This window comes from Tupaia chinensis, unplaced genomic scaffold, assembly GCF_000334495.1.
Source record: "Tupaia chinensis unplaced genomic scaffold, TupChi_1.0 Scaffold000294_5, whole genome shotgun sequence".
Lineage (NCBI taxonomy): Eukaryota > Metazoa > Chordata > Mammalia > Scandentia > Tupaiidae > Tupaia > Tupaia belangeri.
This window is the reverse complement of record NW_006159782.1, coordinates 2,605,752-2,620,202: the sequence shown is the minus strand read 5'-3', so window position 1 is coordinate 2,620,202 and position 14,451 is coordinate 2,605,752. Positions and strand designations below refer to the sequence as shown.

The 14,451-nt window shown below is 43.0% G+C and overlaps 1 protein-coding gene across 9 annotated transcripts in view; it reads left to right on the top strand.

Moving 5' to 3' along the window:
• Positions 1–14,451, top strand: part of TNRC6B (trinucleotide repeat containing adaptor 6B) — a 223,687-nt gene that overhangs the window by 190,864 nt on the left and 18,372 nt on the right. For 8 of the 9 annotated variants that reach the window (XM_014588699.2, XM_006150748.3, XM_006150753.3 and 5 more), the window contains 4 exons: positions 6,269–6,400; positions 6,705–6,800; positions 6,956–7,148; positions 13,610–13,747. In XM_014588699.2, the coding sequence (XP_014444185.1) occupies positions 6,269–6,400; positions 6,705–6,800; positions 6,956–7,148; positions 13,610–13,747 (559 nt within the window). The remainder of the gene's footprint in view (positions 1–6,268; positions 6,401–6,704; positions 6,801–6,955; positions 7,149–13,609; positions 13,748–14,451) is intronic. The other variant, XM_006150751.3, reaches the window with a different exon arrangement.

The window sequence follows — 14,451 nt, the reverse complement described above, 5'->3', positions numbered from 1 at the left end:
GCCCCACAAATGTTACCATGGCAAAACTGGAAGAGTCTACAATGTTACCCAGCATGCTGTTGGCATTGTTGTGAACAAACAAGTTAAGGGCAAGAATCTTGCCAAGAGAATTAATGTGCGTATTGAGCGTATTAAGCTTTCTAAGAGCAGAAATAGCTTCCTAAAACGTGTGAAGGAAAATGACTGGAAAAAGAAGGAAGCCAAAGAGAAAGGTACCTGGGTTCAACTAAAGTACGAGCCTGCTCCACCCAGAGAAGCACACTCTGTGGGAACCATTGGAAAGGAGCCTGAACTACTGGAACCTATTCCCTATGAATTCATGGCATGATGGGTATTAAACAAATCAATTTTCTATTAAAAAATATTTTATGGATCATTCAGGTATAGTGGGATATGATTCTGGAATATGAGAGTCAGCAGATGATGTGGTGGTTGGGGCAATGAACTCCCCTAGGGCTAACCACTATTCGAGTCCCAAACCCAGCAGTTTGAAACTCATGCTGGGTACGTGTGTGCGCATGTCCAAAATCCCAAGAGGAGAAGGAATTGCAGCCTGGTCGTTGTCCTTGGGGGCAGGGGTGATTTCTCACTTTCTCTCTTTCTCTCTGTCTCTGGTGAGCGCATGTGCAGCATAGCAAAAATCTCTCAGAAGAGGGGCCAGCAGTTAGCGTAATGGCTATGTCACTGGACTCCCACGTAGTCGACTGTGGTTCGCGTCCCGGACCTGATGGCCTAAAACTCACGCCGGGCGTGTGTGCATGTGTGCCCAAGATCCCAAGAGGAAAATGGAGGAGAAGGGATTGCAGCGTGGCCTTCCACCCTGGGGGGTGATTTCTTGCTTTCTCTTTCTCTGTCTCTATCTGTCTAGCGAGCACACATGCCCTATAGCAAAAACCTCTCCAAAAAAAAAAAAATCTCTCAGAAGATTCTGGAATATGTTTGTTTTTTTTTTTTAAAGAATTACTTATTTAATTTTTATTTATTCAGTTTGACCAGAGAAAGAGTGAGAGGGAAAGTGAGAAAGCAAACCACCAGGTCTAGGACTCAAACCGTGGTCAGCCGTGTAGTAGTGTCCAGCGCCTTAACCATCACGCCACCTGCTGGCCCCCTGGAATATGGTTTTGATGGCACCGCAATTATCTGTACTAACCTCCTTTTCCCTCAAACTCATTAAAATGAGATTCGAATAATTACATCAGAGACAATAAGTTTTGAGTTACACTTGTGACCATCTATGTGAATTGAAAGGAGAGGTGAAGAAGGGTTAATATTGGGAAGTCTTGGAGGGAGTGTGTGCTCCGCCTGCTGGCTGTGAAGCTCACAGCTGCTAGGAGTCCAACAATTAAAACAGAAAACCAAACCAGCTCTAAATTGGCTTAGTAGAACTTAGCATCTCCTAGAGGATAGTGGGGAACAGCTGGGAAAACTATTACTTAGAATCAGAATACTTTCCAAAATGAGAGACTTGGTGGTTTAATTGAAAGGGACCTAGAGAAAGGAAATGCGTTGGTGAGCCAAATATGGGAAGCCTGAGCTTGGTCAGGTGTTTCTAACCAGAGATTGTCCAAGAGAAGGCAGGAATATATTCCTGAGAATGTAACAGATGATAGCTCAAAAGTATTAGGAAATTGAGGAACTAAAGTATGACCATGATGCTAAAAGAAGAGTAAATGGGAGGACCTCGTGGGTAGGCACACTGATAAATTCATTACAAAGTAATCTTTTCAGAAGTCGGACAGCGAGGGTAAGAGCAAAAGAAAAGGATGAACATGAGTAAGAGGTAGATTGTGTGTGTTGCATGTGTGCCCCAAATCCTGAAAGGTGGGCATTTTGGAGAAGGAATTATGGCATGACCATTCCCCATAGGGAGTGCTTTATCCTCTCCCTCTCTGCTCTTCTCTGATGGGCGGGGTTGGGTGGGAAGCATATGAAGAGAACCTTAGAGAATGTGGCTTGGTACAATTTGGTGATTGACGAAGGAATCATTGTTTACGATGAATTGTGTTCTTCTCCTGATTACAGAGTGGAAGTAAAATTTTTATTGCTTCATTTATTTTTTTTAATTGCTTTTGTTGTCTGTTAAGAAGGGTTATTCAAACCAAAAGAGCTGAGACAAATCCTACGGCAGAGAATAATTTTTTAAAATTTTATCTTTATTTATTTATTTATTTTAGTTTGACCAGAGAGAGGGAGAGAGAGAGGGAGAGGGAAAGTGAGAAAGCAAACCTCCAGGTTCGGGACTCAAACCGCAGTTGGCCATGGGGGAATCCAGCGCCCTTAACCACCACACCACCTGCCCATCCCAAGCAGAGAGTGAATTTCTGAAAAGAATTACAGCGCTGTGGTCTTTGAGGACTCTTTGTCTTAATAGGAACCCCTCTTTTCTACCCAAATTCTGAATATTTAATGCAAAAGAAGACAGATTGGAGCTGAGATATCCCCTTTTCTCCAATAACATGAGTACGGAGAATGTGCACTTTCTAATACCAACTTCCAAACCTGCCCCCGCGTTACTGGAATAAGGGGGGTACCCCTGCAGGCCCCCTGCAGGGCAAAGAGGTGGGAGTGCTGTGATTAGGTGAAAGTCCCTGTGGGCTGAGCCTCCTATCAGAAATGGGAAAGCACTCTCCCTTCTAAGGAAACAAGGAAAATGGGGAATTTCTGTTTTCAAAATTTGCTATAGGGTGTGTGCTCTCACCAGAGAAAGGGAGAGGAAAAGTGAGAAAATAGCCCCCCCCTGGGGGGATAACCACTGTTCAGTCCCTTCTCTTTTAATCCCTTCTCTTTTATTTTGGGCATGCTTGCACCTAAGCCTGGGGTGTGTTCCCCACCCCCCATTTAAAAAAATACTTACTGTCTATTTGTTGTGATTTTCAAGCTGCTGGGTCTAGGACTCACACCATGGTCAGCAGTGTGGGAATCTAGTGTCTCAACTACCATACCACCTACTGACCCAGCCTGGTATGTTTTTCAAACTTCTGGGTCTGGGACTTAAACTTGTGCAGTTGGCCATGTGGGATCCAGCCACCCTAACTACCATAATATGATCAACTAGTCCAAAAGGGACATTTGAAAACAACTTCTGAAAGGAGAAGTAAGCAAAGTGATTTAAAGGCTGATGGACTGGTGTCAATTTCAGTAGGAGTCTAAATTCGGTTATCAAAAAAATGGCTTTGGGTTGGCTTCATAACCTAGTGGTTAAGTGAGCTGGGTAGACCCCACATGGCCGACCACAGTTTGAATCTCTGCCCTGATACCTTGCACACATATACCCAAATTCCTGCCTGACAGAGAGATGGGTGAGAAGGAATTGCAGCATGCCGTCTTACTCTTCCTCTGTCTCTGTGTCTGGTGAGTGCACCTGCACTCCAACACCTGAAAAAGTTTTAATTCATTCCCTTTGTTGCTTGGTAAAATATTGGATTATAGGAATGATATGGTTATTGTGGCTCTTTGTTTTGTTTTGTTTTGGTTAGAGACATTTTTGCTACAGGGCACTCATTGCCAGAGAGAGACAAAGAGACATAAAGTGAGAAATCACCCCCTATGGGGATGGCAATGCAGCAATCGTTCTCTTCCATTCTCTTGGGATCCTGGGCACGTACACACACATGGCTGGCATGAGTTTCAAGCCTCCAGGTCTAGGATTTGAACCACGATTGACTCTGGGAATCCAGAGACATAACCATTGTTCAGTCTGCTAGTCCCTATAGTTCTACCAGAACCTCCTTCAGACAAGCCAACTTAATCTACTCTTTTTTTAATTTCATTTCATTTATTTATTCAGTTTTTTTTAATTTGACCAGAGAGAGAGAAAGCAAGCCACCAAGTCTAGGACTCAAACTGAGGTTAACTGTGTGAGAGTGTCCAGTGCCTTAACCACAACCACCATGCCACCTGCTGGTCCCCAACTTAATCTACTTTTGAAAACCAGGGAGAGGGATCAGCAGATGGTGTAATGGTTTTGTCGCTGGACTCCCACATAGTCTACAGTGGTTGAATCCCAGGCTTGGTGGCTTTAAACTCACACCAGGCACTTGTGTGCACACTCAAAACCCTGAGAGGCGAGTGGAAGAGAAGGTACTGTGGTGTGGCCATCCTCCCAGGGCAGGGAGTTCTCACTGTCTGTCTCATTGTCTCTTTGGCGAGCACATGTGCCCTATAGCAAAATCTCTTTTAAAAAAGGGGAGAGGGGGTAGCAGGTGGTGTGGTGGTTAAGGTGCTGGAATTACCACACAGGCTACTGTGGTTTGAGTCCTGGAACTGGCGGCTTGCTTTCTAACTCCTCTTCTCTGTCTTTTTGTGGCAAAACTCATGTTAGATAGATAGATATCCTCTGGCAAAACTCATGATTGATAGATAGATAGGTAGGTAGATGATAGTTTCTCTGGCAAAACTCATGTTAGATAGAAGATAGATAGATAGATAGATAGATAGATAGATAGATAGATAGATAGATAGATAGATAGATAGAAAGAAAGAAAGAATAGAAAAAAAGAAAAGAATAATTCCCAAAAAGAAAGAAAACCAGGGAGGAGGGAGGAGTCGGCCAGAAAAGTTGACATGTTAAGCTCTCTTACACTGGCTGTCCACAGCTCTAGGAGCGTTTGAGATCAGAAGTCAGGACTTGAGATTCCAGTGTCTCTTTATACAAGTTACTATATGTTTCTGATTTGTATAACAAATACTTGTGAGTTCTTTTTATTTATTAGCTTTGTAACACTTTGGTGTATTTGTTTTATGGCACCTTTCCAGTAATAATTGCTCAGTTAGACAGAAGCCATATAGTCATCAAATTTTTTTCTTGAAAATGTGCTCCTGTTTGTAAAATTCATCATTTTTATTATAGAAAATTGGAAAGTCTAAGAAGAGAATTTAAAATGATCATGTCAGCGCCAGCTGGTGGTGTGGTTAAGTGCACTGGACTCCCACATGACTGACCACAGTTCAAGTCATTGCCCTGGTAGCTTGCTTTCTCACCATCCCACTCCCGCTCGCTCTGTCCCTCTCTGGTCAAATTAAAAATAAATAAACAAACAAATAAATAAGTAAAGTTAAATAAAGTAATTATTTTAGAAAACATTATAATCTCACTGCTCAGAGATAATCATTGTTAACATTTCAGTGTATAGTTTCCCAATGATACAATATTTTTTAAAAAGTAATCATTTATTTAATTTAATATATTCATTCATTTATTTTAATTTGATCAGAAAAACACACAGAGAGAAAGAGAAAGTGAGAGAGCAAGCCACCAGGTCCCGGATTCCATCCATGGGCACCCATGTGGGATTGTCCAGCACCTTAACTACCATGCCACCTGCTGGTCCCCGATACAATATTTTTTTTCCAAGGCAAAAATTGACAGTCCTTGGTTTAGATCCATCAAGAGTCTTTTTCTTATTTTTTCCTTTTCTTTTCTTTTTTAGGAGAGGTATTTGCTATAGGGCATGTGCACTCACCAAAAAGACAGAGAGATAGAAAGCAAGAAATCACCCCCAGGGGGAATGGCCATGCTGCAATCCCTTCTCCTCCATTCTCTTCTCTCAGGATCTTCGGCATGCCCGCACATGCCCCCGGCGTGAGTTTAACCCACCGGGTCTGGGACTTGAACCATGGTTGGCTACATGGGAGTTCTGCAACATAGCCATTGTGCTAACTACTGGTCCCAAGTCTTTTTCTTTTCTTAATGGAGAGATTTTTGCCATAGGGCACATGCCTCACCAGAGAGACAAGTGAAAAATCACTGCCCAGGGATGCGGCCACACTGCAATCCCGTCTCCATTCTCAGGATATTGGGCATGCATGCACACATACCCGGTGAGAATTTTAAGCCACCAGGTCCAGGACTCAAACTGTAGTTACTACATGGGAGTCCAGTGACATAACCATGAGGTCATCTGCTGGTTCCCCATCTAGAGTCTTTTTATAGAAAGAATGTTTTGTTGAGGACCAGCAGGTGGCATGGTGGTTAAGGCACTGGACTCCCACATGACTAACTGTGGTTTTTGAGTCTTCGACCTAGTGACTTGAAAATCATGCCAGCCATGTGTGCGTGCATGCCTAAAATCCCTGGAGGAGAGTGGAGTGGAAGGGATTGCAGCATGGCCATCCTCTCCTGAGGGTGATTTCTCACTTTCCATCTCACTGTCTCTCTCTAGTGAGCATACTTGCTCTCTGGCAAAAACCTTAAAAAGAAAGAAAAGAAAAAACATTCTGTTTTGATAAATTTCAAGAATCTTTCTTTCTCTCTCTCTCTCTCGGCTAGGTTTCTGCCTCAATGCTCAAGCAGTTTCCCAACAGTGGCCTGAGTCCAGGTCTTTTCAATGTGGGGCCCCAGTTATCTCCTCAACAAATTGCCATGCTGAGCCAGCTTCCACAGATTCCCCAGTTTCAGTTGGTAAGTAGCAAATTGTTTTCCTATAGCTCAAAAAGTTATTTGTATTATTTTCTTTAGCTTTGATTTGTTCATGTATCTTTGCTGCTGTTTATGTTTAAGAGCACTAGTTCAGGCTTTTGTGCAAACTGTTGAGTGTGCTTATGGGCTGATGTATATGCTTGGTGTGACCAGTAGGCCAGGATATCGAGGTATTTCTGTCATTGATGATTTTGATTCAGCAACCTGCACTTCAGTGCAGAAGCACACAAACCTGTTGTCAGTCAGTCTTGGGCAATCGGTTCCCTCTCTCCCCCTGGTTTTGTAGGCATGTCAGCTTCTCCTGCAGCAGCAACAGCAGCAGCAGTTGTTACAGAACCAGAGAAAGATTTCTCAAGCCGTGCGCCAACAGCAAGAGCAGCAGGTACGTGGGGCTGGACAATCGCGGTAGTGCTCCCTTTGAGGCATGCCTCTCAGTTCGTCCCCTTTGATGGCTGAACAGAATCCTATGCCAGCAGTTCTCATGGAGCTAGGACAGTGGCTTACAGCTCCTGTTTTCTCTCCGGCCTCCCCCTCCAGCTGGCTCGGATGGTGAGTGCACTCCAGCAGCAGCAGCAGCAGCAGCAGCAGCAGCAGAGGCAGCCCAGCATGAAGCACTCGCCATCTCATCCTGTTGGGCCCAAACCACACCTGGAAAACATGGTACCCAACACACTGAATGTGGGGCTCCCAGACCTACAAACCAAAGGGCCTATACCTGGATATGGTTCTGGTAAGCTGTTAGCAATAAAAGCTCCCTTTAAAAACCTGCCCCTCTAAGCCTAGGAGAGAGTTTGGACCTGCATTACTTTCATATTTCCAACAGCCATGAAAGGTAAATATTCTTCCTGTTTTACAAGTCAGTTATCTGAGGCTTCTCAAGTTTCAGTTGTTTCCCAAAACTCAACACACAATTAGAAAATAGCAGAGATGGCCTCTAAGCTCTCCAGCTCCAAAGGAATCTTTTACTATGAGGTGTTTATGAATGGCAAACCGCTCTCCTAGCACCAGGAGTTTTTAAAAACAAGTTTTAGTGTTTGGACATGCTGTGAGTGCTACACATGGCTGAGGCTATGAGCTATTAAATAATAATATGACAAGCTGAAGTGTTTAGGTTTGCTGATAAAATGACCTTCTCTTGAAAAAATAAAATTAAAATCATGAGGCAGATTGATTAAAAACTTATATTAGTGTTACATCTGAGTGAAATAGAATTAGCACAAGTAAGGTTATACCTTTGACATTCATCAAGAGTTTTTGGCAGGCAGAGTGTAGCTCTTTCAGAACTGGAACATGCTGTAAACTGAAGCTCATCAGTGAAGCAATAGTGATTTAAAACAAAATTAAAAAATCAAAGACATCGCACAGCACAGCGGTTTTCATCACCAACTGACAACTTTTAGAATTTACTTTGGTAAGGAGGATACTTAACTATTAATTTAAAAAATGAAGTCTTGGGGAGACCTGGAATTTCTGCCCACTGATGACCAAGTATGGGAGGATTCTGCTCTCTCTTCTGATTCACTGACTTTCCTATATCTTTATCTTCTACTAACTGTTCTCCTTTCTTTTCCTAAAAAAAATGATTATTCATTTAATTTTGTTTATTATTATTAAGTTTGCTATAGGGCATGTACACTCAACAGAGAAAAAGAGAGAAAGCAAGCTGCTAGTACAGGTCTCAAACCGCAGTCAGCCATGTGGGAGTCTAGCGCTTTTACCACCATGTCACCTGCTGGCCCCAACTGTTCTCTTTCTTAAAAAAACGATCTGAGAACTGAACTTAAATTCAGGATAACCTTGCTTCCACTTGGCATAAAAGCAGGGCACCCTCTCTTTTCATCCCATGTCTTTTATTTGGAGCTCTTGAATGCTGAGGTCCCTGAATGACTCGAAGAGGTCATTGCCACTGGGTGTCTAGCCTCCACCTTCTCGATCATGGTTTCTGTTGAAGATAAAGCTTGATGAAAGAGCCTGCGTATTTTGCCATGAGTTAAGTTGTTCTGAATTCATACACAGCATGCGCTATGGTTCCTACCTCCTCCACCCACTTTTGTCAGAGTGCTTAGTTCTTCAGTAGAGTCCAGTCAGCGCAAAGGAGACAGCATCTCAAAGTCAGAGGAGCTTCTTACCATGTTTTAAATGTATGTGGTTCTTTTTAACTCTTTGCTGCACTCATGCATGGTCCATGTCATTACTAAAAAGAGAACCTTCTTCCAGCAGCTTGAACAGTGATTTTTTTTTTTTTCCTTAAGAGAGATTTTTGCTATAGGTTGTGTGTGCTTTTCAGACAGAGACAGAAAAAGTGAGAAGTCACCCTCCAGGGGGTATGGCCACACCAGAATCCTTCTTCATTCTCTTCTTGGGATTTTGGGCATGCATGCACATGTGTCTGGCATGATTTTCAAGCTACCAGGTCTGGGACTTGAATCGCAGTTGACCATATGAGAGTCCAGCACCTTAACCACCATGCCACCTGCAGGCCCCTTAGTCTGCCTTGATAAAGCCACTTTTTAGTATATTTTCTCAGGATTAAAAGGTTGAAATGACTAATGAGTATGTGATTTTTACTGATTATTTTATAAAATAGCTTCTGATCTCTGCTTTTAGCAAAATTTGAAAATATACCTCATTGAATTGTTCAGCGACAATGACCTATTTAAAATTCTGTTTTAGTGTCTATTTTATGGCATTAGGGAAGATTTGAGATTTAAGTACTGCTGTAACCAGACTTCTGTTCTCATCTGTTTATTTATATGAGTAAGATTTCTTGGGAACCAGCAGTTAGCGTAATGGCTATGTCGCTGTACTCCCACCTAGTCGACCGTGGTTCGTGTCCCTCACCCGGTGGCTTGAAACTCACACTGGGCGCGTGTGCATGCGTGCCCAAGATCCCGAGAGGAGAATGGAGGAGAAGGGATTGCGGTGTGACCATCCCCCCGGGGGGTGATTTCTCGCTTTCTTTCTCTATGTCTCTCTCTGTCTGTCTGGCGAGCGCACGCGCCCTATTAGCAAAAATACCTCCCCCCCCCAAAAAAAAAAAGATTTCTTGATGCTTTACATCTCAAAAAAAAAAAAAAAAACTTGAACCCTGTCTCATTAAAAATTTGACACTTGAGTCTGACAGGTGGCGTGTTGGTTAAAGACACTGAATTCCCACATGGCTGGCTGTGGTTCAAGTCCCGGACTTGGTGACTTTCTTTTTCCCTTTCCCTTTCTTTCTCTCTCTCTGTCTTTCTCTGGTCAAATTAAAAAATAATAGCAACAAATGGAATTAAATAAATAAATAAATACAGCTCTTTAGAAAACAGTTGAAACTTGGCTCAGCACGTAGTATGGTGGTTAAGGTGCTAGGCTCCCACATGGTCGACCATGGTTCAAGTCCCAGACCTGGCAGCTTACTTTCTTACTTTCCCACTGTCTTGTGAGCACATGTGTCCTATAGCAAATTAAATAATAAATAAACAGTTTAAAAAATGACACTTAACGGGGCTGGCAGGTGTCATGGTAGATAAGGATGCTGGCTGGACTCCCCCATGGCTGACTGTGGTTCAAGTCCTGGACCTGGTAGCTTGCTTTCTCTCTCTGTTCCTCTCTGGTCAAATTAAAATAAATGAGTAAATAAAGTTAAATTGTTTTTTCTTTTCTTGAAGAGGTTTTTGCTACAGGGCACATGCACTCGCCAGAAAGATGGAGAGAGACAGACAGAAAGCAAGAAATCACCCCCACCCCCCCCCAGAGGGGATGGCCACACCACAATCCCTTCTCTTCCATTCTCCTTGGGATCTTGGGCACACATGCACATGTGCCTGGCTTGAGTTTAAGCCACCTGGTCCAGGACTCGAACCACGGTCAACTACATGGGAGTTCAGCTATGTAGCCATTACGCTAACTGCTAGTCCCTAAATAAAATAATTTTTAAAAATTTTAAAATGACAACTAAAAATAAAATGTTCTAGTTAGTCTTAGTGGGTAACAAAACTGAAAAACAGTCATCATCTTATTAGAAAACACATTTCTAATAAAATTTTACTTTTATGTTTAAAATTTTTCAAAATTAGTAATTTTCATTCATGTAGTATACCCAACAAAAAGGAGAACTCTGAATATTGGAAATTATAAATACGACAGAGATATACTTTGTGTCTGTGCTGGGATTGTGATCGTATCAATGTCAGGGATGCTGTGGACGTTGACTAAGACAGTTGTGTTAGGAAAGCCAATCTGTTGCTTTTATAATTCATCCTTCATTATTATAAAAGCAGTATTTATTAATTTACTTATTTACTTATTTTAGAGAGATTTTTGCTATAGGGTGCTTGCACTCACTGGAGAGACAGACCGAGAAATCACCCCCCAGGGGAGATGGGCACGCCACAATCCCTTTTCCTCCATTCTCCTCTCAGGATTCTGGGCATATGCCCAATATGATTTTCAAGTCTCTGAGTCAGGGACTTGAACTGCAGTCAGCCATGTGACTGTCCAACACCTTAACTACTACACTACCTGCTGGCCCCTGTAACTTAATTTTCTACACTTCCTGTGTCACAAATTAGAATTAGCTTAAATTGAATAACTTTCATTTGGTAGGAATCTTACAGGATTTTAGAGTAGCTTTAACGAGAAGTAATGTATAGTGGCCAGCAGGTGGCATGGTGGCTAAGGTGTTGGACTTCCACATGGCTGGCTGTGGTTCAGCTCTCAGATCGGGCAGATTGCTTTCTCACTTTCCTTATCTCTCTCTGTCTCTGTCTCTCTTTGGTCGGATTTAAAAATAGCAATAATAATAAGTAAAGTTAAATTTTCAAAGAAAATAATTAATATAAAGAATGGCTCATTATCTTCTTATTAATCCTTGCAGTCTTTTTAATGTTTGCCAGAATCACATGTTATTTTTCAGCAGTTCTTTCTCAGTGGTTGGTACTAAGCTTTTACATGTTCTGGAATACACGTGCTTTGCCGGGTCTTCTTTCTCAAGGAGCAATCTGTCTGGGCCACTAGCACCTGTATCCGAGAAAGCCCTTGTTCTCTCCACCTCTCTGTCCTTCAGTCTCATTTCGTTTCTGCTCCATAAGACCAAAGAAAAAATAACTCTGACTTTTTTAAATTTTGAACATTTTTACCTCATTCTAAGGATTTCTGTTCCCTACCCCATCCCATCCTCCAATCAATCACTTGGACTAGTAAGTTCAGTTACAAACAGTATGAAGAAACTGTTCTCTATATAAATAACAGCATTTTAAATCAAGGTCAGAAGGTGTTATACTTTGGGCAGGGCCTTAACACATCAGCTGCATCCACAGGACTGGTTTGACTCTCCACCCTGAGGCTTGAAAACACACTGAGTGAATGTGTGCCCCAAATCCTAATGGGACGGAGAACTGGAGGAAAGGGATTACAGTGTGAATGCACTCCACTGGGGGGTGCACGGGTGGTCTCTCCCTCTCTCTGGCAAGCACACTTGCTCTCTGGCAATTTTTTAAAGAAAAGTATTAGATGGGGCTGCCAGGTGGCATGGTGGTTAAGGCACTGGATTCCCACAGGGAGGACTGTGGTTCAAGTCCTGGCCCTGGCAGCTTGAAAATCACTCCAGGCGCATGTGCATACATGCCCAGAATCCCAAGAAGAGAATAGAAGAGGAATTGCAGTGTGACCATCCCTCTTGGGGGTGATTTTTACTTTCCTTTTCTCACTTTCCCTCTCTTCATCTCTCTCCATCAAGAACACATGCCCTATGGCAGAAACCAAAAGACGAAAAAGTGCTAGGTTTCAGTTTGATTTATCATGCATTTTAAAACTACCTCAGACAAGTAGAATAATGACGAGAAGGAAAAAACAGGACCTGGGTTCTCAGTGGATTTGAATAAATGGAGCTTGAGGACTAGTAAGGTGCCATCAGCTGGTAGGTGCCAGATGGATGCAGCCTTGTCTGCCCCTGCTGGAGGTGCATCTCGTGGGTAAGAGCAGCTCGACTTTGAGGTGATGGGCCCTCTCCCACCTTCCAGGAAGCCTGCACTTGTGCTGCTGTTGCTGTAGTTACTGTGGCCAATTCTCTTTTTTCTGTGGTTTTTCATTATCCTTCCCCTTTCCTATTTCATTTCTCTCATTTAATTTTCTATTTTCCTTTCTTGAGAGTCGATTTGTTGAAGTATTACATACATTTTGATAAATGGATGGTGGACCCTTGAGACCCTTAACAAGCTTTTTGTGTGACTTTTCGCTCTTGGGCTCTGTGCAATGGGGAGGCATTACTCACTGTCATAAACTGAGTAGTGGGACACTCCCCTGGTGCCACCTGAGGCTTCCCTGAGGGTCATGGCACAGAGAGGCCTTCTTGAGCTTTGGGGTCTACTTCATTGCATAAAGGCTGCTTTCAATTGGTTTTTCAGATTCCGTCCTGACCGCCACCTGCCCCAGTGTCAGCGCTGATGACTGTTCTTTCTCTAAAGTACTGGGTCGTCGGAAAAGCCGTGACGTGTTTTTCTATGCAAAAAAGTATCATGACTTTTCCAACGTCCCAGTACAAAGCTAGTCATCTCTCTCTTGCTTAAAAACTTCTTTATCTTCTGTCTTAGAAAGTAAAAGTCCCCAAGTCCTTGTTCTGATGAACACTTTACACAACGTGACTCTCATTTCTCCCTGTCCCATTCCACGCTCCACTGTACTTCATCCCATAATTTGCTGAACGTAGAAGTCACGATGGACATCTCACAGGTTCACAATGACACTTGATTGTCAAGGATCAGAGCTTCAGCCTGGTTTCCCGGATTACCCAACTATCTGCTATAAGCCCTAGGTCACATTTTGCTGCAGAGACTCTTCTTCCCTGTGATACCCTTCTAACCACCCTGTCGCTGCAGTGAGCCATACTGGTTTGATCGGTAGTCTTCTCATCTCAGCTGGAGGGCCCCTGCCCCCACACCCTGAGTGGCGCAGAAGTGAGCTGCATGGAAAAGTGGCTGCCTGAGTGCACTGAGCCAGACTTTGTTAGATGGTGGGCACGTGCCTTTCAGACCTTCACTAAGAGTTCGCTTTTTTAGCAAGCAGTAACCAAGTTTAGGTTTTTGAATCAGCACATCTGTTTCTGAGTAGAGAGCTTTATGAGTTAGTCTGTGAGTAACAAATGAAAGCAGTCATGGTTATTGGTACAGGAAGTTTACAGAAAGACATAAAATGTGGTGCTCTCCATTACAGGCTTCAGCTCTGGCAGCATGGACTATGGCATGGTTGGTGGGAAGGAGGCCGGAACCGAGTCTCGCTTTAAACAGTGGACCTCCATGATGGAGGGACTGCCCTCTGTAGCCACACAGGAAGCAAATATGCACAAAAATGGTAAGAGCAAGCAAAACCAGCCATATTGGAGCTGTTCTGGTCCTTGGCAGGCCTTTACAGAGTATCTTATAGGATTATTTTAAAGCATAGCTCTTTGATGTTTTCTTTTTTATTTTGGCCAGAGAGCATGTGTGCTCACTGGGGAGATGGAGAAGGGAAGAGAGAGAGGGAGGAAGAAAGCACTCCCCATGGGGAGTGGGCTCTCTGCACTCCCTTCTCCTCCATTTCTCTGTCCTTTGGGATTTGGGGTACTCATGATTTCAGTGGTTTTTTTCAAGCTGCCAGGTCCTGATCTGTGTAGTTGGCCATGTGGGATTTGGCTACTTTAATCACACCACCGGCTGGCCCAGCTTTTTCTTTTGAATCTCTTTATTTTTCTTTTTCCTCCTAGTCTTATGATCATTTATGAGAAGATGTTGGGCCTATAGTTATTTCAAATGACAAGAAATTTAAAGTGCTAATTGTAATTAAGGGGAATAAAATTTCCTACCTGCTGTGGAGCTAAGGGTAGTAGTTGTGAACTTGAGCACCCGCAGGGCAAACCATAATAATCTGGCTGAGAGAACGGGCCCAGCTCACTGCCTTTTTGTTTCATTTGCTTGCGGAGCAGAAGATCACAAAAGTGCGTGCATACACACATACCTATTGGGTTGCCGGGAAAATCATGATGTATTTTTCTGTTTCTCTGTGCAAAAATGCGTCAT